We start from the raw sequence: 24,471 nt of genomic DNA, 5'->3' as shown, positions 1-24,471 counted from the left end.
GTGTGATACTGTCTGCTAAGCTGTGTATCTAATCCTATCCTGTGTGATACTGTCTGCTAAGCTGTGTATCTAATCCCATCATGTGTGATACTGTCTGCTGAGCTGTGTATCTAATCCTCTCCTGTGTGATACTGTCTGCTAAGCTGTGTATCTAATCCTATCCTGTGTGATACTGACTGCTGAGCTGTGTATCTAATCCTATCCTGTGTGATACTGCCTGCTGAGCTGTGTATCTAATCCTATCCTGTGTGATACTTTCTGCTGAGCTGTGTATCTAATCCTGTCCTGTGTGATACTGCCTGCTGAGCTGTGTATCTAATCCTATCCTGTGTGATACTGTCTGCTGAGCTGTGTATCTACAGGGAGTGCAGAATTATTAGGCAAGTTGTATTTTTGAGGATTCATTTTATTATTGAACAACAACCATGTTCTCAATGAACCCAAAAAACTCATTAATATCAAAGCTGAATATTTTTGGAAGTAGTTTTTAGTTTGTTTTTAGTTTGAGCTATTTTAGGGGGATATCTGTGTGTGCAGGTGACTATTAATGTGCATAATTATTAGGCAACTTAACAAAAAACAAATATATACCCATTTCAATTATTTATTTTTACCAGTGAAACCAATATAACATCTCAACATTCACAAATATACATTTCTGACATTCAAAAACAAAACAAAAACAAATCAGTGACCAATATAGCCACCTTTCTTTGCAAGGACACTCAAAAGCCTGCCATCCATGGATTCTGTCAGTGTTTTGATCTGTTCACCATCAACATTGCGTGCAGCAGCAACCACAGCCTCCCAGACACTGTTCAGAGAGGTGTACTGTTTTCCCTCCTTGTAAATCTCACATTTGATGATGGACCACAGGTTCTCAATGGGGTTCAGATCAGGTGAACAAGGAGGCCATGTCATTAGATTTTCTTCTTTTATACCCTTTCTTGCCAGCCACGCTGTGGAGTACTTGGACGCGTGTGATGGAGCATTGTCCTGCATGAAAATCATGTTTTTCTTGAAGGATGCAGACTTCTTCCTGTACCACTGCTTGAAGAAGGTGTCTTCCAGAAACTGGCAGTAGGACTGGGAGTTGAGCTTGACTCCATCCTCAACCCGAAAAGGCCCCACAAGCTCATCTTTGATGATACCAGCCCAAACCAGTACTCCACCTCCACCTTGCTGGCGTCTGAGTCGGACTGGAGCTCTCTGCCCTTTACCAATCCAGCCACGGGCCCATCCATCTGGCCCATCAAGACTCACTCTCATTTCATCAGTCCATAAAACCTTAGAAAAATCAGTCTTGAGATATTTCTTGGCCCAGTCTTGACGTTTCAGCTTGTGTGTCTTGTTCAGTGGTGGTCGTCTTTCAGCCTTTCTTACCTTGGCCATGTCTCTGAGTATTGCACACCTTGTGCTTTTGGGCACTCCAGTGATGTTGCAGCTCTGAAATATGGCCAAACTGGTGGCAAGTGGCATCTTGGCAGCTGCACGCTTGACTTTTCTCAGTTCATGGGCAGTTATTTTGCGCCTTGGTTTTTCCACACGCTTCTTGCGACCCTGTTGACTATTTTGAATGAAACGCTTGATTGTTCGATGATCACGCTTCAGAAGCTTTGCAATTTTAAGAGTGCTGCATCCCTCTGCAAGATATCTCACTATTTTTGACTTTTCTGAGCCTGTCAAGTCCTTCTTTTGACCCATTTTGCCAAAGGAAAGGAAGTTGCCTAATAATTATGCACACCTGATATAGGGTGTTGATGTCATTAGACCACACCCCTTCTCATTACAGAGATGCACATCACCTAATATGCTTAATTGGTAGTAGGCTTTCGAGCCTATACAGCTTGGAGTAAGACAACATGCATAAAGAGGATGATGTGGTCAAAATACTCATTTGCCTAATAATTCTGCACGTAGTGTAATCCTATCCTGTGTGATACTGTCTGCTGAGCTGTGTATCTAATCCTCTCCTGTGTGATACTGTCTGCTGAGCTGTGTATCTAATCCTATCCTGTGTGATACTGTCTGCTGAGCCGTGTATCTAATCCTATCCTGTGTGATACCGTCTGCTGAGCCGTGTATCTAATCCTATCCTGTGTGATACTGTCTGCTGAGCTGTGTATCTAATCCTATCCTGTGTGATACTGTCTGCTGAGCTGTGTATCTAATCCTATCCTGTGTGATACTGTCTGCTGAGCTGTGTATCTAATCCTATCCTGTGTGATACTGTCTGCTGAGCTGTGTATCTAATCCTATCCTGTGTGATACTGTCTGCTGAGCTGTGTATCTAATCCTGTCCTGTGTGATACTGTCTGCTGAGCCGTGTATCTAATCCTATCCTGTGTGATACTGTCTGCTGAGCTGTTTATCTAATCCTATCCTGTGTGATACTGTCTGCTGACCTGTGTATCTAATCCTATCCTGTGTGATACTGACTGCTGAGCCGTGTATCTAATCCTATCCTGTGTGATACTGTCTGCTGAGCTGTGTATCTAATCCTATCCTGTGTGATACCGTCTGCTGAGCTGTGTATCTAATCCTATCCTGTGTGATACTGACTGCTGAGCTGTGTATCTAATCCTCTCCTGTGTGATACTGTCTGCTGAGCCGTGTATCTAATCCTATCCTGTGTGATACTGTCTGCTGAGCTGTGTATCTAATCCTATCCTGCGTGATACTGTCTGCTGAGCTGTGTATCTAATCCTATCCTGTGTGATACTGTCTGCTGAGCCGTGTATCTAATCCTATCCTGTGTGATACTGTCTGCTGAGCCGTGCATCTAATCCTATCCTGTGTGATGCTGTCTGCTGAGCTGTGTATCTAATCCTATCCTGTGTGATACAGTCCCCAGTATGAATGAATGTCCTCGGACGGGTCACATGTGGGTTCTGATAGGACAAGGTCTGAGTGTTCGCCGTCACTGTGGGTACAGCGTAGACGCGGAGGACGCAGTTCCTGGAATCCTGGCCGGGTCTCCATGTCCCGTACGATGCCGGTGATGGGACTGGGGACATCTGTTTCCTTGGTCAGTGGAAAATAAAATATAGCGATGGCACAAATACCATGTATGACTTAAAGGGCAACTCCGCCTCTTATACCCCTCTGCCTGGATGCAGCCACCATTAATATAGATATATGGCATAAAGGTGATCCTGGGTGTGAGCGGGATCTCCTCCTCCTCACTGCCAGTAAAAGGAGGTGACAACCATTCTGCCCGCCCTATAGGGATGCTTGGAGTAGTAGTCACGTTGTCTCTTTCCCACGTCCCCTCTCTAGTGCACATTCAAAGATATTTCCAGCTTTAAGGGGAACCCCGTCCTATTTCAGTCATTTCTGTTTTGATTCGTTCATTTTTGACACTGACAAAAAAGGTTGTCACACCCCGCCCTCTTCACACCTGACCGGGCTATGACGGGAGACCGTCCCATGTTTAGAAGCCCTTTAATGGTCCCCTGGGTCCCTAGGCATAGCAGCGTATAATGCCCCCCTCTGTAGTCCCAATTGTCCCCTTCTTCCTTGGTGCCCCCTGTAGATAATGCCCCCCTCTGTAGTGCCAGGTATAATATAATATCACAATACAGCATAATATACCGCCATATAGCATCATATAATGACCCTCTTATACCGATGTCCTCTGTCCCCGACTCCTTCCACTCAGGCTTATAATAGTGTTATTTACACAGAACACGACTGGATGGATCCGGCTTGTGACACCGGACACCGTGCACCGCGCTGGTGCAAATATCCGCCACCTGCGTCTCCTGCGCGGTCACATGATTAATTATAGCTACATGAGCTTCAGACAAGGCTGAAAACATCCCTAATCACACGTCCTAAATATACCGCACCCCCTAATTACACGCCCTAAATATACCGCACCCCCCTAATCACACGCTCTAAATATACCGCATACCCCTAATCACACTCCCTAAATATACCGCACCCCCCTAATCACACGCCCTAAATATACCGCACCCCCCTAATCACACGCTCTAAATATACCGCATACCCCTAATCACACTCCCTAAATATACCGCATCCCCCTAATCACACGCCCCCTAAATATACCGCACCCCCCTAATCATATGCCCTAAATATACCGCACCCCCCTAATCACACGCCCTAATATACCGCACCCCCCTAGTCACACGCTCTAAATATACCGCATCCCCCTAATCACATGCCCTAAATATACCGCACCCCCCTAATCACACGCCCTAAATATACCGCACCCCCCTAATCACACGCCCTAAATATACCGCACCCCCCTAGTCACACGCTCTAAATATACCGCACCCCCCTAGTCACACGCTCTAAATATACCGCATCCCCCTAATCACACTCCCTAAATATACTGCACCCCCCTAATCACACGCCCTAAATATACCGCACCCCCCTAATCAAACGCCCTAAATATACCGCACCCCCCTAATCATACGCCCTAAATATACTGCACCCCCCTAATCACATGCCCTAATATACTGCACCCCCCAATCACATGTCCTAAATATACCACACCCCCCCTAATCACACGCCCTAAATATACCGCACCCCCCTAATCACACTCCCTAAATATACAGCACCCCCCTAATCACACACCCTACATATACTGCACCCCCCTAATCACACTCCCTAAATATACCGCACCCCCCTAATCATACGCCCTAAATATACTGCACCCCCCTAATCACACGCCCTAAATATACTGCACCCCCCTAATCACATGCCCTAAATATACAGCACCCCTCAATCACATGTCCTAAATATACCGCACCCCCCTAATCAAACGCCCCTAAATATACCGCACCCCCCTAATTACACGCCCTAAATATACCGCACCCCCCTAATCACACACCCTACATATACTGCACCCCCTAATCACACGCCCTAAATATACTGCACCCCCCAATCACATGTCCTAAATATACCGCACCCCCTAATCACACGCCCTAAATGTACAGCACCCCCTTAATCACACACCCTACATATACCGCACCCCCCTAATCACACTCCCTAAATATACAGCACCCAAATATAGTGCCAAAATAATACTGCCATACTGTACGTGGCGTGCAGACGGGCCTCGTCCACATTATGGTGCACTATAAACCCGCACTGGAGATTTATATTCTTGCTATTTGTGTATTGTTTATCGCATACATCAGACTATACCGCCCCAGATTTCTTCTACATTTCAGTATCGTATTGCTGGAGCATGCTGGGAATGTAGTCTCTTCCTGAAGACACCACCATATGGCGGCATACCTAGCTCATGTACATAATAAGGCTTTAATTATGGAGACATTTCTCCTGGGTCATGTGACTCTCTAGTAATACCTAACAGCCATCCCTTCTATTAATGAGACCGCCATATCGAACACCAGCACTCTGCCCCATGGGGCCTCATGTAAAAGAAAATCCAATACAAGTGCAGACAAGAAATTGAGGAGTTGCCCATAGCAACCAATCTAGCATGAAGTGATTTGATTGGTTGCTATGAACCACATGTAGGAAAAGAAGGCTGTGATCTGATTGGTTGTTATGGGCCAGGTTAGAAAATGAAAGCAGCGATCTGATTGGTTGCTATGGGCCCCTTCCCCCCTTTTTGTCTGTCACTGTTCACATTCCCGCTGTTGTTCCCTTTGTTGTATCTTCTTCAGTCATTATAAGACGTCCTAAAGCTGTGAGCCCCTTATTTACAGTAAACTGCGCCCCACCCAGACCCCCTGACTGAGCTGTATGTCACATAAGAGAGGGGAGGAGATCCCTGCAGAGATGTAATTGTGACCGCAACCACCCGACCGTACCGCCATTAATCACTGAGGCTAAAGTATCCGGTACCGGATCCGGCCTAGCGGCGTCCTGCCGTTCACTGCCAGACAACATTGACTAGAATGGGATCCAGGACGGTTTCTGGCATAAGTGCGGGGTTTCAGCTGGGCCAGGGATCAGCTGTTGTGAAACTACAACTCCCAGCATGCACAATTGCTTGCTTGTTCTCAGATCTCCCACTGAAGTGTATAGAGCATGCTGGGAGTTTTAGTTTCACAACAGCTGGAGGTTGCTGATCCCTGGTCTAGACAAAAACTGCCGCACGCACACAACGCTCCTGTCAGAAACCGGCCATATGCCTGCCGGATCTCATAGTCAATGGGCTCTGGCGGTGCACAGCCCTCTCCGGCAGAATGTTCCTCGGGACAGCGGCACCGCGTGTGTGAAAGTGGCCTTACTGATAGAGATAGATAGAGAGATAGATAGATAGATAGATAGATAGATAGATAGATAGATAATAGATAGATAGATAGAGGGATAGATAATAGATAGATAATATATAGATAGATAATAGATAGATAGATAGATAGATATGGGATAGATAGAGAGATAGATAGATAGATAGATAATAGATAGATAGATAGATAATAGATAGATAGATAATAGATAGATAGATAGATGATAGATAGATAGATAGATAGATAGATAGATAGATAGATAGATAATAGATAGATAGGTAATAGATAGATAGATAATAGATAGATAGATAGATAGATAGATAGATAATAGATAGATAGGTAATAGATAGATAGATAATAGATAGATAGATAGATAGATAGATAGATAGATAGATAGATAGATAGATAATAGATAGATAGATAGATAATAGATAGATAGATAATAGATAGATAGATAATAGATAGATAGATAGATAGATAATAGATAGATAGGTGATAGATAGAGATATAGATAGATAGATAGATGATAGATAGATAGATAGATAGATAGATAGATAGATAGATATTAGATAGATATGAGATAGATAGATAGATAGATAGATAGATGATAGATAGATAGATAGATATTAGATAGATATGAGATAGATAGATGATAGATAGATAGATAGATAGATAGATAGATAGATAGATAGATAGATAGATATTAGATAGATATGAGATAGATAGATAGATAGATGATAGATAGATGATAGATAGATAGATAGATAGATAGATTAGATAGATATTAGATAGATAATAGATAGATAGGTGATAGATATGAGATAGATAGATAGATAGATAGATAGATAGATAGGAGATAGATATGAGATAGATAGATAATAGATAGATAGATAATAGAGAGATAGATAGAGGGATAGATAGATAGATAGATAGATAGATAGATAGAAGATAGATGATAGATAGATAGATAGATAGATAGATAGATAGATAGATAGAAGATAGATGATAGATAGATAGATAGATAGATAGATAGATAGATAGATAGAAGATAGATGATAGATAGATAGATAGATAGATAGATAGATAGATAGATATAAGATAGGGCCGGGGCTATCCATAGTAGTCAGTATATTGGGCAGACTAGATGGGCCAAGTGGTTCTTATCTGCCGACACATTCTATGCTTCTATGTTTCTAAATGAGATAGATATAAGAGATATTAGATAGAAATAAATAGATAGAATAAAAAAAAGGAGCAGCGCCTCCAGAGATAATCGCAGGCACACGTTACCATAGCAACTATGTAGAAAAACAAATAAGTAGCCGCACACACTAAATGCTCTAGGACTGGGTGAACAGGGTCAATTACCCGACGCCCATACTTACTATTAGGCCTTATTCGCACAGTCAGTGTTTCGTCAGTGATTTTCATCAGTGATTTTGAGCCAAAACCAAGTGCGGGTTCAAAACACAGAACAGGTGCAGATCTTTCCCTTCCACCTTATGTCTGTGTAGGATCCACTCCTGGTTTTTGCTCACAATCACTGATGGAAATCACTGACCAAACACTGACGTGTGAATGAGGCCTTAAGCGGAGTAGAAGGTCTTAGCGCATATAATGCGGGCCCATCTGCCAGACGTCACGGTGGCTTCTCATCAGATGGGACCTGCTCTAACACGCAGTGTCCACCTGTTTACTTAGTGGTGTGCTGCTACGTTTTTGTTTTTCTCCATAGATAGATGCGGTCTGGTCACTGTGGGGTTAATGTTACACTCCCTTCAGTTCTCAGTAATTATAAACCTTCCAGGACTCCAGGAAAACAGGACTTGGTTCCTGCGCTGCTATTGGCTGGTCGGGTGGGGGGTGCTGTCCTGCTCCTCCAATAGGAGAGAAGCTGGGAAACCGTCAGACTCTGTAGATTGGAGATCACAGTACTGGCCACATTGCAGCCATGTGGATTAACCTACCTCACTGCCATGATCCGTGTGCCTGAAAGTTTTAGAAGAATGTGGCTGATTATGTAATACTGGGCGGAGTTTATTTACAAGTTTAAAGGGGAACTCCATATTCCCAGGATAAAGGGGCCAGGGCTGTCATAATGCACCCATGCCGCAGCTGCCATTACAGACGTCACGCAGCTTTCCACCAAGACCTCTGAACAGTAAATGTGCCAGTGCACCAATACCGTGCCCCTGTGGCTGCTGTAATAGGGGATAACTTGGTTGTCAACCAGCATTCCCAGAAACATTTTTTTTATGGACATATTATTTTCTGGAGTGGTTGAGCAGCAATGAAGTAAGTAACACACCCATCATCCTCTAAGTAAAGGACACCTGTGGGTAACATGAGCTGGGTGTGATCAGGAAATGACATCATGGGCACGGTTTCCTCTGTCAGACAATTGTCACCCTGAGGCTGGCTATTTGAGGAGGCTTCTGGTTCCTCAATTTATTGTAGCAAATATCACCATATGCTGCAGGACAAAGGACCACTGGACACCAGGGACCCCAAACCACTGGACACCGGTGACACCGGACCACTAGACACCAGTGACCCCAAACCACTGGACACCAGGGACACCGGACCACTAGACACCAGGGACCCCAAACCACTGGACACCATGGACCCCAAACCACTGGACACCGGGGACACCGGACCACTGGACACCGGGGACACCGGACCACTAGACACCAGGGACCCCAAACCACTGGGCACCAGGGACCCCAAACCACTGGACACCGGGGACACCGGATCACTGAACACCAGCAAACCACTGGACACCGGGGACACCAGACCACTGGACACCAGGGACTGAGACACAAATCCATTAGGCACCAGGACTTAAATACGAAGGTCCAAGGATAGGAACACACAACCAGTAGGCATATAGGACTGGAGAACAGAACCACCAGACACCAGGGAACAGGGCACCAAACCACTAGGCACCATGGACAGGAATATCAAACCACTAGGCACCAGGGATAAGACAGGAGGGACCATGGATAGTAACACACAACCAGTAGACACATAAGGAAGAACAGAACCACTGGACAAAGGGGAACAAGGCATCAAAGCAATGGAAACCAGGGAATAGGACACCAAACCACTAAACGCCATGGATAGGTGCACAAAACCACTAGACACCAGGGATGGAGGCACAAATGAATTAGGCACCAGGGATTAGACAAAAGGGACTTTGCAAGGACCCATAAGAAAACAGGGACATGAACATACAACTACTAGACACATAGGACTGGAAACAAGACCACTGGGCACCAGGGAATAGAACAAGAAACCACTACATATCATGGATAAAGGACACCAAAGTTCTAGCAAGGACCCATAAGAAAACAGGGACATGAACATACAACTACTAGACACATAGGACTGGAAACAGGACCACTGGGCAGCAGGGAATAGAACAAGAAACCACTACATATCATGGATAAAGGACACCAAAGTTCTAGACACCAGGGACTGGAGAACAGAACCACTAGACTCCAGAGACTAGGGCACCAATTCAAACGGGTTTGGAAAACAGGGCCATAGTACATCAGGGAATGGGCCACGAAACAACAGGGATTGGGGTACTATAGGTCTATAGCTTTGGAGAAAAGAACCACTGGACACCAAGACATGGGGTGCCCAGCAATCAGATAACTGAGATTGGAGCAGAGAACCTCTAGACGTCATCGAATGGGACACTAAACTACCAGATCCCCAGGGCCTGGGGCACTAAACCAGCAGATACCAAGGACTGGACACTAAACCGCCAGACAGCAGGGACTGGGCACTAAACCCACCAGATACCAGGGACTGGAGCATTAGCCCACGAGACACCAGGGATTGGAGCACATAACCTTCAGACATGAGGGACTTAGCACCAGCACACAAGTACCTAGGGATTGGAACATGCAGCCACTAGACACCAGGGACTGGAGAACAGAACCAAAAGGCACCAAGGAACAGGACACCAAACCACTAACAGCAGGGACACCAGCCCCCCACAGCAAGGGTTGGAGAACAGACTCCAGGGACTGGGGCACCAAACCACTAGACACCAGGATTAGAGCACAGGACCACTGGACACTATGGATTAGGTCACTAAACTACCAGACATGAGGGACTGTGGAGATACGTTTACAGCGATCAGCCATATCAATAATACTGTGCGGGTCCTATGGACTCCACCAGACCTTAAAGGGCCCAGCAGTAACTTTTTCAGCGGTTTGCTCTACAGTACTTCTTCTGGGGGATTGGAGCAGATATCACATCAGTGACTTGGGTGCTCATGATTTCCATTGCTAGTTCACCAGATGTCCCTTCTTGGACCACTTTTGGTAGGTACTAACCACTACATATCAGGAGCACCCCACAAGACCAAATGTTCTGGAGATGGTTCTTACACAGTCTTCTACACATCACACTTGGGTCCTTCTCAAAGTGGTTCAGCTCCTTACACTTCCCCATGTTTCCTGCTTCCAACTCATCACCTTCAAGGACTGACTGCTCACCGGCTAAAAACTAATATACTGCCATATAGACAGTGTTTTTCACTTCACCTGTCCCTTGTACCTACAGTGCTGTCCATAATTATTCATACCCCTGGCAAATTTTGACTTAAAGTTACTTTTATTAAACCAGCAAGTAATTTTTTGACGGGAAATGACATAGGTTTTTCCCAAAAGATAAGACAATGTACAAGAGGCATTATTGTGGGGAAAAAAACATTTCTCAGCTTTTATTTACATTTGAGCAAAAAGTGTCCAGTCCAAAATTATTCATCCCCTTCTCAATAATCAATAGAAAAGCCTTTATTGGCTATTACAGCGATCAGACGCTTCCTATAATTGCAGACCAGCTTTTTGCAGGTCTCCACAGGTATTTTTGCCCATTCATCTTTAGCAATGAGCTCCAAATCTTTCAGGCTTGGAGGGTCTTCTTGCCATCACCCTGATCTTTAGCTTCCTCCACAGATTCTCAATTGGATCCAAGTCTGGACTCTGGCTGGGCCTTTCCAAAACGTTAATGTTGTCTTCTGACCATTTCTTCACCTCTTTTGCTTTGTGTTTTGGGTCATTGTCATGCAGAAATGTCCACTGGTGCCCAAGGCCAAGTTTCTCTGCAGACTGCCTGATGTTGTCGTTGACAATCCTCATGTATTGCTCTTTTTTTATGGTGCCGTTTACTGTGATCAGGTTCCCTGGTCCATTGGCTGAAAAACACCCCCAAAGCATTAGGTTCCCACCACCATGTTTGACAGTGGGGATGGTGTTCTTTGGGTTGAAGGCTTCTCCTTTTTTACGCCTAATGAAGGAAACATCATTGTGACCAAACAATTCCATTTTTGTTTCATCTGACCATAACACAGAAGACCAGAAGTCTTCTTCTTTGTCCAGATGAGCTTTTGGAAAGGCCAAGCGAGGTTTTGTGTGCCTTACCTGGAGAAGTGGCGTCCTCCTTGGTCTGCAGTGTGCAGTGTCCGTTGGATTGTCTGCCTTGAGACATTGCCACCAGCAGAGCCCATATTCACCAGGATGGCCTTGGTGGTGATCCTTGGATTCTTTTTCACCTCTCTAACTATCCTCCTGGCCAGCACAGGTATCACTTTTGGCTTCCGACCACGTCCTCTGAGATCTTCCACAGTGCGGAACATCTTGTATTTTTTGCTCAAATGTAAACAAAAGCTGAGAAATGTTTTTTCCCCACAATAATGCCTCTTGTACATCGTCTTATTATCTTTTGGGAGACACCTATGTCCTGACCGCCACCTGGTACTGCAGCCGTCAGCTCTGATATTTAGTAACTGCTGGTCATTATTACCCCGTCTGGTCTATATTAGGTTATATCAGGGGTGCACAAGCCATGACCCTTTTACCGGAGCGCCGCACAACGATGGATTAAAGGTCCCCCGGGTGTCTCTAGCAGGAGCAGGTCAGGTCCCCCGGGTGTCTCTAGCAGGAGCAGGTCGGGTCCCCCGGGTGTCTCTAGCAGGAGCAGGTCGGGTCCCCCGGGTGTCTCTAGCAGGAGCAGGTCGGGTCCCCCGGGTGTCTCTAGCAGGAGCAGGTCGGGTCCCCGGTTATCTCTAGCAGGAGCAGGTCGGGTCCCCCGGGTGTCTCTAGCAGGAGCAGGTCGGGTCCCCCAGGTGTCTCTAGCAGGAGCAGGTCGGGTCCCCCGGGTGTCTCTAGCAGGAGCAGGTCGGGTCTCCCGGGTGTCTCTAGCAGGAGCAGGTCGGGTCCCCGGGTATCTCTAGCAGGAGCAGGTCGGGTCCCCGGGTGTCTCTAGCAGGAGCAGGTCAGGTCCCCCGGGTGTCTCTAGCAGGAGCAGGTCGGGTCCCCGGGTATCTCTAGCAGGAGCAGGTCGGGTCCCCCGGGTGTCTCTAGCAGGAGCAGGTCGGGTCCCCCGGGTGTCTCTAGCAGGAGCAGGTCGGGTCCCCCGGGTGTCTCTAGCAGGAGCAGGTCGGGTCCCCCGGGTATCTCTAGCAGGAGCAGGTCGGGTCCCCCGGGTGTCTCTAGCAGGAGCAGGTGGGTGTCTCTAGCAGGAGCAGGTCGGGTCCCCCGGGTGTCTCTAGCAGGAGCAGGTCGGGTCCCCCGGGTGTCGCTAGCAGGAGCAGGTCGGGTCCCCGGGTATCTCTAGCAGGAGCAGGTCGGGTCCCCCGGGTGTCTCTAGCAGGAGCAGGTCGGGTCCACGGGTGTCTCTAGCAGGAGCAGGTCAGGTCCCCCGGGTGTCTCTAGCAGGAGCAGGTCGGGTCCCCGGGTGTCTCTAGCAGGAGCAGGTCGGGTCCCCGGGTATCTCTAGCAGGAGCAGGTCGGGTCCCCGGGTATCTCTAGCAGGAGCAGGTCGGGTCCCCCGGGTGTCTCTAGCAGGAGCAGGTCGGGTCCCCGGGTGTCTCTAGCAGGAGCAGGTCAGGTCCCCCGGGTGTCTCTAGCAGGAGCAGGTCGGGTCCCCGGGTATCTCTAGCAGGAGCAGGTCAGGTCCCCCGGGTGTCTCTAGCAGGAGCAGGTCGGGTCCCCGGGTATCTCTAGCAGGAGCAGGTCGGGTCCCCCAGGTGTCTCTAGCAGGAGCAGGTCGGGTCCCCGGGTATCTCTAGCAGGAGCAGGTCGGGTCCCCCGGGTGTCTCTAGCAGGAGCAGGTCGGGTCCCCGGGTATCTCTAGCAGGAGCAGGTCGGGTCCCCGGGTGTCTCTAGCAGGAGCAGGTCGGGTCCCCGGGTGTCTCTAGCAGGAGCAGGTCGGGTCCCCGGGTGTCTCTAGCAGGAGCAGGTCGGGTCCCCGGGTATCTCTAGCAGGAGCAGGTCAGGTCCCCAGGGTGTCTCTAGCAGGAGCAGGTCGGGTCCCCGGGTGTCTCTAGCAGGAGCAGGTCGGGTCCCCGGGTATCTCTAGCAGGAGCAGGTCGGGTCCCCGGGTGTCTCTAGCAGGAGCAGGTCGGGTCCCCCGGGTGTCTCTAGCAGGAGCAGGTCGGGTCCCCGGGTATCTCTAGCAGGAGCAGGTCGGGTCCCCCGGGTGTCTAGGGGGCAGGGCAGAGCAGGTCGGGTGCCCCGGGTGTCTAGGGGGCAGAGCAGGTCGGGTCCCCCGGGTGTCTAGGGGGCAGGGCAGAGCAGGTCGGGTGCCCCGGGTGTCTAGGGGGCAGAGCAGAGCTTGTACAAAGCTCCCACTTTGGATGCCCCAGTTACAATAGAAACAGTGAAAAATCTTTTTTTTTTAAAGTGTCAGTGTACCCAGAGGCCTTTTAATTACCCCTTGGGGGACATATGTGGCAAATATATATATATATGTATGAAAAGGAAAGTAAAAAAATAAATAAATGAAAAATAATAAAATAAATAAACAATAAAATACAAGTTAAGAAAAATAATAAACAGGAAAATTTGCAATAGAAAAGAGTCAGTGTCTCTCAGATTCTTTTAATGACCTCTTGGGCCAAAAACTATATATAAAAAATGATAAATAAAAGTGAAAACCATAAATGCCCAGCCGACCACTGCGGTCAATCATTCCTCCCATTCACTTTGCATCCGCCTGCGCAATAGCCGATGCAAACGAGCGCCGATCAACAATTTTTTTGGCGGCCACGTGACAATGCAGCCCCCCTGGGTTATATAGAACTGCTAATACCAAGGAAGCTCTGAAGCAGCAGCTGCTTGTCCTCCTGAGCAGACTGTGCTGAGACTTTTAGTTCTACCAGGTGCCTGCTGCTATTTGATTGCATTGCATAATATCAGTTGTGTAACCAGTGACACCTGCTGCCTGGAGGGGGTCAATCTTGGGATGGGGAGCTGCTAGAATATGGGATGGAGCATGTTAGGGTTGTAGGGTAGGATGGGGGTTGGGTGCAGGGTTGCAGGCTGGAAGTGGTGAGCACTGGCCCTCCCCCACCTCCAGTCTATATAAAGCAGCAGAGACTGGTTTTCAGTGACTCAGCCTTTCTTACCCAGCTGAGGACAAGCACTTCTCATCCTCCTGCTCCCGCCATTGTTACATCCCAGCCCCCCCTCCAGGCTCCAGACCCTCCACCAGCATTGACTCCCTTTCTTCTCTTACTGGTAAGTGTCTCCATGTTTGTCTATGAACCGTAGATACATTGTCGCCACCTGTCACTAAATAGGAGCATTTGATACAATGTTGCAGTTTGTATTTGATTTCTTTTTTGTAGAAAAGTTCTTAAATGTGTCTTCTGACATTCGAATTGACTTTTATTTATTTTTTTAACCACTGTCACCCTCCACCTGTGGTGTACATAGAGAAGTAAGGGCCCCATAGCAAGGATCGGCCCAGGCCCCCCACACAGGACAGAAGGGTTTCCGCCTAAACCCCTCTCAATGACCCTTGGGCCATTTTTGTTTTCTCTAGAGGGTAGAGTCCTGACTGAGTTCTCACCCCAAGTAGAAGAGGGGATGATGCCAACTGGACCCCCTCCTGCCCTGGGCCCCATAGCAGTCGCATGGTCTGCTGCTATGGTAGTTACGCCCGTGCCCTCCACCTATGTGGCATTATGTCTGTTGTGGTAACCTGTGGTTGGAGGACCCCTTTAATACCTGCTCTGCTGTATTTCTAATTAGTGGTGATTCTCGGTGGAAGAAACTCTTCAACCATAGGGCTAAGGCAACTTTCACACTAGTGTTAATATTTTCCGGTATTGAGATCCGTCATAGGGTCTCACTACCGGGGGAAAAAACTGCTTCCGTTTTGTCCCCATTCATTGTCATCGGGGAGAAAACGTAATGGAACAGAGCGCTCCAAACTGTATTCCATTCCATCTGGTTGTGTTCCCACACCGGAGAGCAGCACGCTGCTGATTTCTGTCATGGGACGCAGAGCAATAGAAAACGGATCCGTCCCCCCCCCCCCCCCCCCCATTGACTTTCAATGGAGTTCATGACTGATCCGTCTTGGCAATGTTACAGATAATACAACCGTCTGCAGCCGTTATGAACGGATCCGATTGTATTATCGGTAACGGAAGCGTTCTTGCCGGATCCAGCAAAACACTAGTGTGAAAGTAGCCAAGCTGTGGCCCCTTTGTTCTAGAGATTCTTTGGGGGGGGGGGGGAGGGGCTTTCAGTTTATAGACCCTTAGGTGTCAAGTTCCCCTTTAAAATCCCTATTTGTCACTTGTCTTAGACCTATCAAACACTTGGTGACGACTGGTATATGTCTAGAACACCCACCCACAAGTGTCACCCAGCTTTCCTGGATGGCAGATCTGCCTACGACCTGATGCGTCCCCTCCTAACAAGATGTGCCTCTGCCTTTCTGGACCCGAAGAAAGCTGGGTGACCACCCACGTCAGAGCTGTAATGGGGGGGGCCTTGCACCCTAATTGGGGGGGGGGGGGGTTTAATAGTCACAGCTCCTTAGCCAAATAACATAGACAGTGGTGTCCTCTGTAGGTGGTTTTCATTGCTGGGAGCGGATGTTGAAGGGGGGGGGGGGGGCGGTCAAGTCCTTATCTGTTAACTGCACATCTGGAGATGGAAGCAGGGGACCCCATACAGACAGTGGACCATAAGGGGTTAATGGTCACAGGAACAGTGGGTGTTATCGGTCACCCGTATGGAGGTTCTCGCCCCATAAAGTGGTGATCACGAGGGACGGGAAGGTGTTTAGTTATTAAAGTATGGCTGATAACGGGGAACGATGGGCTGCACCGTAACCTATAGGGCGATATTCACACCCGGCAGATCTGTTGCAGAATTTTCTGTAATTGAAAATCCCTCCTATTGTCGGCAAACACACTGGTTTCCATAAAGTTCCGCCCCGGATCTGCTGTGTGAATGGACCTTGGATCAGTAAACGTACCGTACAGGTGCGGCGTGAAAAGAGCCCGACTGGTATCGGGCACATCAGGATGCTCTGTGGTGCGCCATAGTTTTTAAAACTTTATTTTTTTTTTTCTAAAATTTTGGTCTTTCTTATTGCTGACATCCCTTCTCGCTCTCCTCTCTTCCAGCATAAGTATTATGGTTTTACAGCATCGTTTTTACCAACACTTTTCTATGGAAAGCAAAGGGTATCGTGTATCCACTGCCGGTGGTAAATCTGACGGGCGCGACGCCTTCAGAGAAGCCTGATCTTCAGACCTGTCTCCACTCCAGCTGAGATACTTGAAGGTAACGTCCTCTCTGGACCGTGTGGGATTAAAGATTACAAATTAAAATTACAATTTAAGTTAATGATAGAAAACGAGGTAATAAACGGACTGGTTTCTGCAGGGTAGGGTTCTCACACCTTCCACTGTGTGGCCCCCGGTTCCACAAGGTGTGGCCCTCCTGTTCTGCAGACTTTAGACTTGACCTGGTGGTAATATGATGCTGGGGGTTGTTGTTCTTACAGGAGATAACTGTGGAGACAGACTGTTCCCTGTTGTACAGGATGTAGGTGAAAGGTCCCAGCCAGCGCAGGAGATAAGGGGGGGGATGGGGCCTTGTAGAGAGAAAGAAAACGACGTCACGAAGAAAAGTGTAAATTAAGAAAATTACCATAGAAACATAAAAAAAAGCTCTGTACATTTTATTTTTTATGGTCTAGACAAGTTCCCTTACATATCGGACAGTCTTGATGCGTTAGGTTTAGCTAGGCTTTGGGCCGCAACGCACGTCACCTGGTCGGACGGCGGCATCGCAACCAACGAAAAGGAACAAGGTTGCGTTGTGACCCCCCCCTCCCCCCCCTAAAGTTGCCGCGACAACTTACTTTCAGATTGCAACGTGATCGCACTCTCGCCGGCTGTGACGCTGCCGCGCTGTAGTCGGCGATGTGTGGCGGACAATCTGTGTTTAAAAATAAACAAACTAAAAATAAATAAATACTGCATTGAACAGAATTAATAATGCCTAAAATAAAATTTAATTGGTTTCATATAGATGTAAAATATATATTAGCTAAAAAAGTAAAAATACGCTTCATCCTGGAACCGTATGGGTCTGGTCCCCTGGGGATGGCTGCGTACAATGGCCGTGGTGAACCGGACTGAACCGGCCGCTTCTATAGGAACCATTGTTATCGTCTGCTGGTGGGGGATGGAGCGATGCACAGAATCTCCAGAATCCTCCAAGTGCAATGTTACATTGTGTTCTGTTTGCAACATGTGGATATTATTTTATGTTCCGAATCTTGTCGTTTTTGGTGCAATCAATTTTTACACAATTTTATTTAATAATTTTTTTTTTTTTTTTAGGATCGGGCGGAGTTGATCTGCCTTGTCTTATCACTACATCACTATAACCCCAGTCATCTTCTTGATTATTTGCATCATCCAAAATGGTTGGCTTCAAACCCACCGACGTCCCCCCTACCGCCGCAGTGAAGTTCATTGGCGCAGGTACGGCAGCGTGCATTGCTGACCTGTTCACCTTCCCTCTGGACACTGCGAAAGTCCGTCTCCAGGTGAGTCCCGGGGGTCCATACATTCATCCTAAGGCCTCTCGCACGAACGTGTGTCGTCGTCCCCCGTGACCGGGCTGCAAACCGGAAATTGCAGGTCCACAATGCACGGGCACCGACCATGCGGATCGCAGACCCATTCACTTGAATGGGGTCCGTTCCGCAGAAAAGATTGAACATGTTCTATCTTTTTGCGGAACGGAACACCACAGAATCGCATCGTAGTGCTTCCGTTCTGCATCGCATAACCGGATTTGCGGACCCATTCAAGTGAATCGTGGATGTGAAATGCACACGGCCACGGGAGACACACGGTCGTTTGGAAGAGGCCTAAAACTGCCATTTAGTGTTAATCTGTTCCTGGGAAAGCTGGGTGACGGGCATCGCAGATTTTTGAGGGTTGTCCGATATCTGCCAGGCTACCCCCCCCCCCCCCTACTACATAATCTGCCATTTTGAATCCTAGAAAAGCTGGGTGACAACTAGTATTGCTGCATTTCAGCTCTGGGTAGGGGTTGTCACCCAGCTTTCCTGAGAGCTGATAATCCATACAGTGGATAGACCTGTGTAGCTACATCTACCTTCCCTCCCCCCATGTAGCTCCAAGGAGAGACCAAGACATCAGTCAACGTGAAGTCTTCCCAGTATAAGGGCGTCTTCGGAACCATCTCCACCATGGTCAAGACTGAAGGACCACGGAGCCTTTACAACGGGCTGGTGGCCGGTCTCCAGCGACAGATGAGTTTCGCGTCCGTCCGTATCGGACTCTATGACTCTGTCAAGCAATTCTACACCAAAGGATCTGAACGTAAGTAGACCGCACTAACTGCGTGGGGTTTTTTCTACTCCAGTCACATCCAAAGCTGCACAAAAAAAAATGGTTTCCTGCACCGGACACTGTCTGCACAGTCACCCTGCTTGTTCAGTGTCTGCACAATGGGAGATGTAGCAATGTTTCAGCATTAGTAGGGTTAATGACGTCGTGAGCAGAGTTTTATCATCCGTGGCTTTATCCCACAGATGTCGGAATCGGGAGCAGACTTCTCGCCGGCTGCACGACCGGAGCCATGGCCGTCGCAATCGCTCAGCCCACGGATGTGGTGAAGGTGCGCTTCCAAGCTCAGGCCAAAGTCTCCAGCTCCAGAAGATACAAGGGGACGATGGACGCCTACCGGACCATCGCCAAGGAGGAGGGCATGCGCGGCCTCTGGAAAGGTTTGCACTGAACTTTTGGTTTATTTCCTTTTCTTCATTGCAAAAAAAAGTAGGTTTGAGGTTTATATTTTTTATTTTTTTCACGTAGGCACCGCCCCCAACATCACCCGAAACGCCTTAGTAAATTGCACTGAGCTGGTGACCTACGACCTCATCAAGGACGCCCTCCTGAAATCCAACCTCATGAGCGGTGAGTGTTCCCGTCATTAAAAAAATCCTCAAATTTTAAACTTCAGCAATTGGGCTTCTTTAAAGATCTGATTGCTGTAAGTGAATGGAAACCTTGATTGCTTAAATCCAGATCCGGATGTCTGTCCTTGGGCTGATTGCTCAGTTGGCTCTCGCTGGAATGAGTGGTCTGTGATCAGGACAGATATCCATCCTCTGGTTGCTGTCAGTGAATGGAAACCTTAGCTGAATTTCATTGCAAACCGTTAATATGTATGTGTGAGATGGCGCTGATGGTGACCCCCTGTCTAATCCTGCAGACACCCTCCCGTGTCACTTCACCTCTGCGTTCGGCGCTGGTTTCTGCACCACGGTGATCGCTTCCCCCGTTGATGTAGTGAAGACAAGATACATGAACTCTGCCAAGGGACAGTACCAAAGTGCCCTGAACTGTGCCCTCACCATGGTGCGGCAGGAGGGACCCATGGCTTTCTACAAGGGGTAAGTGCTGACAATTGGGCAACTTGTGGAATCCAGTAGAACAGCGCCCCTAGTGGCCAAAACTGGGAACCCCTCTAATGCCTTGAATATTGACTGTCAATTTGGCGGGGATCTTAAAGGAGAAGCGTCCGTAATAACCCGCCGCCTCTCTCCTCACGCAGGTTCATGCCGTCCTTCCTGAGGCTGGGCTCCTGGAACGTCGTGATGTTTGTGACTTACGAGCAGCTGAAGAGAGCCATGATGTCCGCCCGCGTCTCCTGGGAGGCTCCTTTCTGAGGCGCCGCTCTGGCCTTTGGGTTGTAACCTCTCCCCCCTCCCCCGGCCTGTCCTCTACCTCTTAGTACGGTTTACGTTAGGCCCCCCCCCTCCCCCTCCGTCCTTACTTCACACTTATTTCTGGCCACTTGGAAATAAAAAAAAAAATAAAAAATAAAAAAAAAGGAATAATTAAAAAAACTAAAATTCCCATTCTTCACCAGTCTAGGAGCGAGCGGGAATGTCCTATGGCGGCCATGTTGCCATCTCCTAGTTTTCTGTAACAAAAAGGGAACTTTAAAAAAATATATATCCCCCCCCCCCCCCCAATATTTTACTTCAGCTTTTAGTGTTTTTTTATTTTTTTAATAAGAATTTGTCAATTTTGATGCCTGAGTTCAGGTTTAGCTCCAGTTTTGAGAATTTACATAAAATTTAGTATTTGGAAGTCTTTTGCTTCATTAATCCTGTGAGTTATTCACTAGTCACAGCCAAAGCTGCATTCAGAAGTATCATACTGGTCGGCTGGTGCCCCTCAGTTGTCAATTCCCAGCACGTTCTGACAGCTGGCTGTCGGGGCATGCTGAGAGTTGTAGTTTTGCTTCATCTTGGGGGCTGATGCCATCCGTGCATTACCAGAGCTTTTTCTGAACTGCCAGTACAGTGCAGCTTTGGTTGTGACTACAGTATGGTTATCCTAGTAGTGTTTGCAGGATTACTGGTCTGGTGGTTGTGTAGTCATATGGGGCCACAGTTATCGGTTGCAGCTTTCAATTCCTTCAAGCACACCACAAGCTGCAACCCAAGGTGACTTCCGCTTTTATTTTTTTTTGTTTGCTCATCTGTTGCGTGACGGTCACACTCCAGGGGCTGCTGACGTGACTCATCCGCCGACTACTCCCCTCACCCTCCTCAGGACCAAACCACTCCTGTTCACGTTTTTAATTGTCTTTTTTTGTATGACTTTGCATGAACTAAAAATAAAGATGCACAAAACGGTCGCCTCGCAGCTTATTTACTGGGAGGGAGAGAAGCGAAACCGCAGCACAGGCTGGATGAGGCGATGTAGCAGAGCTCATTCAGCGATTTGATGGGTTTTCCCTTCTTGAGAACGTGGGGTGATGCCAGTCCGATTATCTGACGCTTGTCTAGCGCCAGAACTGCCTTTATTTCAAAGACGGGGGTGCACTTCAGGAATTCTGGGTGCCGGCTGCATTGGGGTCCCTGCTGTCTCCTGGGGATGGGTGAACTGGTGTCTTACAAGTTCGGGTTTTATTACAATTCTGATATAGAACTCCGTCATGGCCCGCGGTATCGGGATTGTAATAAAACCCGGACTTGTAAAGCGCAAGTTCGCTCATCTTTCTGAGAATCGGCTGAATACAGACTTGCTTCAAGGGGTTGTCCAAGATTAGCAGAACATGGCGCCACGCCGAACCACAGGTTGTATGTGATAACGCAGTTCACGTCCATGCAGCTGCAGTACCGGAGACGACCTGTGGCCAGGGGGTGGTGCTGTTTCTGAAACGTGGCTGCTAATCTTCAGCACCTCCTAAACGTGCCATCCATTACCCCCAGTCTGGAGCGGTCACTACCCAGGGGGCGGCCGACAGACCCAGCAGTGAACACGGCGGATCACTGACTGATTTTGAATGTAAAATAGGGCGGCTTACTTACAAGCCTGCAATGTACGGGGAGACGCTCGAGGTCTGTGTGCGGTAATAGACATACAATGGCAATAATAAAATACTGCAGCCAGGGCTAGGCTGTAAGAGTGAATGGAAAAAAGGTCATTTATTAAGACTGGAGTTTTAGATGCCGGCCTTAAAGGGGTTGTCTCCATATACAATGATATGCCCCCATTGTCTTGTGGGTGTGGGCCCCAGCAGCTATATAGCGAACAGAGCCCCGCAAGGTGGTGGCTGGAGGACTCTGGTCTGGCCACCACCAAGCTGGCTCCCCATAGAAGTGAATGGGAGCGCACCGCGCATGTGCACCCCTGCTCCTATTCATTTTCTATGGGGCCGACTGATAGCTGATCAAGCGCTCGGCTATTTTCGCCGGCCCTGTAGAAAATGAATGGAGGGCGGCTGTGCATACACCCGCCTTCACTTGCTGGCTCCGTTATCGATGTAGGTGTGGGACCCACACCCAGGGCCGATTCTAGGTGAAATGGAGCCCGGGGGTGAAAAACAAGGTGCCCCCCTCATGACTTTTACATAAGAAACTGTATATTGTGTGGCACAGTGTAGCGGTATACTGTATATTGTGGGGCACAGTGTAGAGGTATACTGTATATTGTGGGGCACAGTGTAGCGGTATACTGTATATTGTGTGGCACAGTGTAGAGGTATATTGTGGGGCACAGTGTAGCGGTATACTGTGTATTGTGTGGCACAGTGTAGAGGTATACTGCATATTGTGGGGCACAGTGTAGCGGTATACTGTGTATTGTGGGGCACAGTGTAGTGGTATATTGTGGGGCACAGTGTAGCAGTATACTGTGTATTGTGGGGCACAGTGTAGCGGTATATTGTGGGGCACAGTGTAGCGGTATACTGTATATGGTGTGGCACAGTGTAGCGGTATACTGTATATGGTGGGGCACAGTGTAGCGGTATACTGTATATGGTGGGGCAGAGTGTAGCGGTATACTGTATATGGTGGGGCAGAGTGTAGAGGTATATGGTGGGGCACAGTGTAGCGGTATATGGGTATAACAAACATATTTCACATGAAAACTTAGTTACTTGGCCCTTGGGGGTCTCGGACGCCACTTCCACACTTTGGCCGGGGGCTCGGCGGAGCTGATGTTGTGTTTTATCCTGAGAGAGATTTCATAATAAGGATTTGGAGAAGGGGCAGAGGCAGTGTCGGACTGGGGTGCCTCGGGCCCACCAGTAAAATTTATTTTGGAGGCCCACCGTACGGATACATTCAAATACTACCTGCTCACACCGCAGCAAGATGCTACCAGATGATTGAATATGGGGGTCCCTGCAGCAACTTTGAGAAGGTAGGTCCTGGTTGAGGTTCTGTACATTGAGTATATGTATGTAGTGCTCAGGGGCCCACCGGGGGATTTACCTGTACCCGTGGGCCAGTCCGAGCCTGGGCAGAGGGATAGCAGAGCAGGGAGAGGCTGGGGCTGCTACTAGGGGGTCATACCATGGGGGAGTAATAAAGCCCACCATAATGCCCCCCCAGTAGAAATAATTCTCCTTATGTCACAGTGCAAAAAAATACCCCTTGTAATGCCCCCAGTTAAGCTAATGTCCCCATAGTGCCCCCATAATGTGGAAGTATAAAATACCCCTATATAATGCCCTTAGTAAATGCCCTCAGTGTCCTCCATAATTTGTAAGTATAAAATACCTTCTCAGTGCCCCCATAGATGACCCCATAGTACTCCTCTCCCCTTCCCCATAGTACCCACCATAATGTGTCCCAGTATAAAATAAATAACCGTTATTTGTGGCCTCAGTAGATGCCCTTATAGTGCCCACCAATAATGTGCCAGTAATAAGTGCCCCCATAGATGTCCCCCTAGATCGTGTGCCAGTAGCCAGAGCCCCCCTAGATCGTGTGCCAGTAGCCAGAGCCCCCCTAGATCGTGTGCCAGTAGCCAGAGCCCCCCTAGATCGTGTGCCAGTAGCCAGAGCCCCCTAGATCGTGTGCCAGTAGCCAGAGCCCCCCTAGATCGTGTGCCAGTAGCCAGAGCCCCCCTAGATCGTGTGCCAGTAGCCAGAGCCCCCCTAGATCGTGTGCCAGTAGCCAGAGCCCCCCTAGATCGTGTGCCAGTAGCCAGAGCCCCCCCTAGATCGCGTGCCAGTAGCCAGAGCCCCCCTAGATCGCGTGCCAGTAGCCAGAGCCCCCCTAGATCGCGTGCCAGTAGCCAGAGCCCCCCTAGATCGCGTGCCAGTGGCCAGAGCCCCCCCAGATCGCGTGCCAGTGGCCAGAGCCCCCCCAGATCGCGTGCCAGTGGCCAGAGCCCCCCCAGATCGCGTGCCAGTGGCCAGAGCCCCCCTAGATCGCGTGCCAGTAGCCAGAGCCCCCCTAGATCGTGTGCCAGTAGCCAGAGCCCCCCTAGATCGTGTGCCAGTGGCCAGAGCCCCCCATATCGTGTGCCAGTGGCCAGAGCCCCCCTAGATCGTGTGCCAGTGGCCAGAGCCCCCCATATCGTGTGCCAGTAGCCAGAGCCCCCCCCCCCCCCCCCCGC

At 48.6% G+C, this 24,471-nt stretch overlaps 1 protein-coding gene across 1 annotated transcript; it reads left to right on the top strand.

Moving 5' to 3' along the window:
* Positions 1–14,622: 14,622 nt before the first annotated feature.
* LOC122932640 (mitochondrial uncoupling protein 2) lies at positions 14,623–21,252 on the top strand. The gene is made up of 8 exons (XM_044287166.1): positions 14,623–14,773; positions 16,681–16,840; positions 17,908–18,116; positions 18,714–18,921; positions 19,134–19,328; positions 19,417–19,518; positions 19,817–19,997; positions 20,159–21,252. Exons 3-8 carry the CDS (start codon positions 17,991–17,993, stop codon positions 20,271–20,273), a joined length of 927 nt encoding a protein of 308 aa, XP_044143101.1. The 5' UTR covers positions 14,623–14,773; positions 16,681–16,840; positions 17,908–17,990; the 3' UTR covers positions 20,274–21,252.
* Positions 21,253–24,471: the final 3,219 nt, after the last annotated feature.

This window comes from Bufo gargarizans, chromosome 3 (genome assembly GCF_014858855.1).
Source record: "Bufo gargarizans isolate SCDJY-AF-19 chromosome 3, ASM1485885v1, whole genome shotgun sequence".
In the NCBI taxonomy this organism is placed as follows: Eukaryota; Metazoa; Chordata; class Amphibia; order Anura; family Bufonidae; genus Bufo; species Bufo gargarizans.
The sequence above is the reverse complement of the archived record's forward strand: the minus strand, read 5'-3'. Positions and strand labels throughout refer to the sequence as shown.

What these genes read in the sequence shown, in the direction of transcription:
- LOC122932640 (XM_044287166.1), top strand. Translation starts at nt 17,991, where the DNA reads ATGGTTGGCTTCAAACCCACCGACGTCCCCCCTACCGCCGCAGTGAAG. An exon ending in CTGCGAAAGTCCGTCTCCAG is followed by an intron (nt 18,117 to 18,713) that starts GTGAGTCCCGGG and finishes CCCCCCATGTAG; the next exon opens with CTCCAAGGAGAGACCAAGAC. An exon ending in CTACACCAAAGGATCTGAAC is followed by an intron (nt 18,922 to 19,133) that starts GTAAGTAGACCG and finishes TTTATCCCACAG; the next exon opens with ATGTCGGAATCGGGAGCAGA.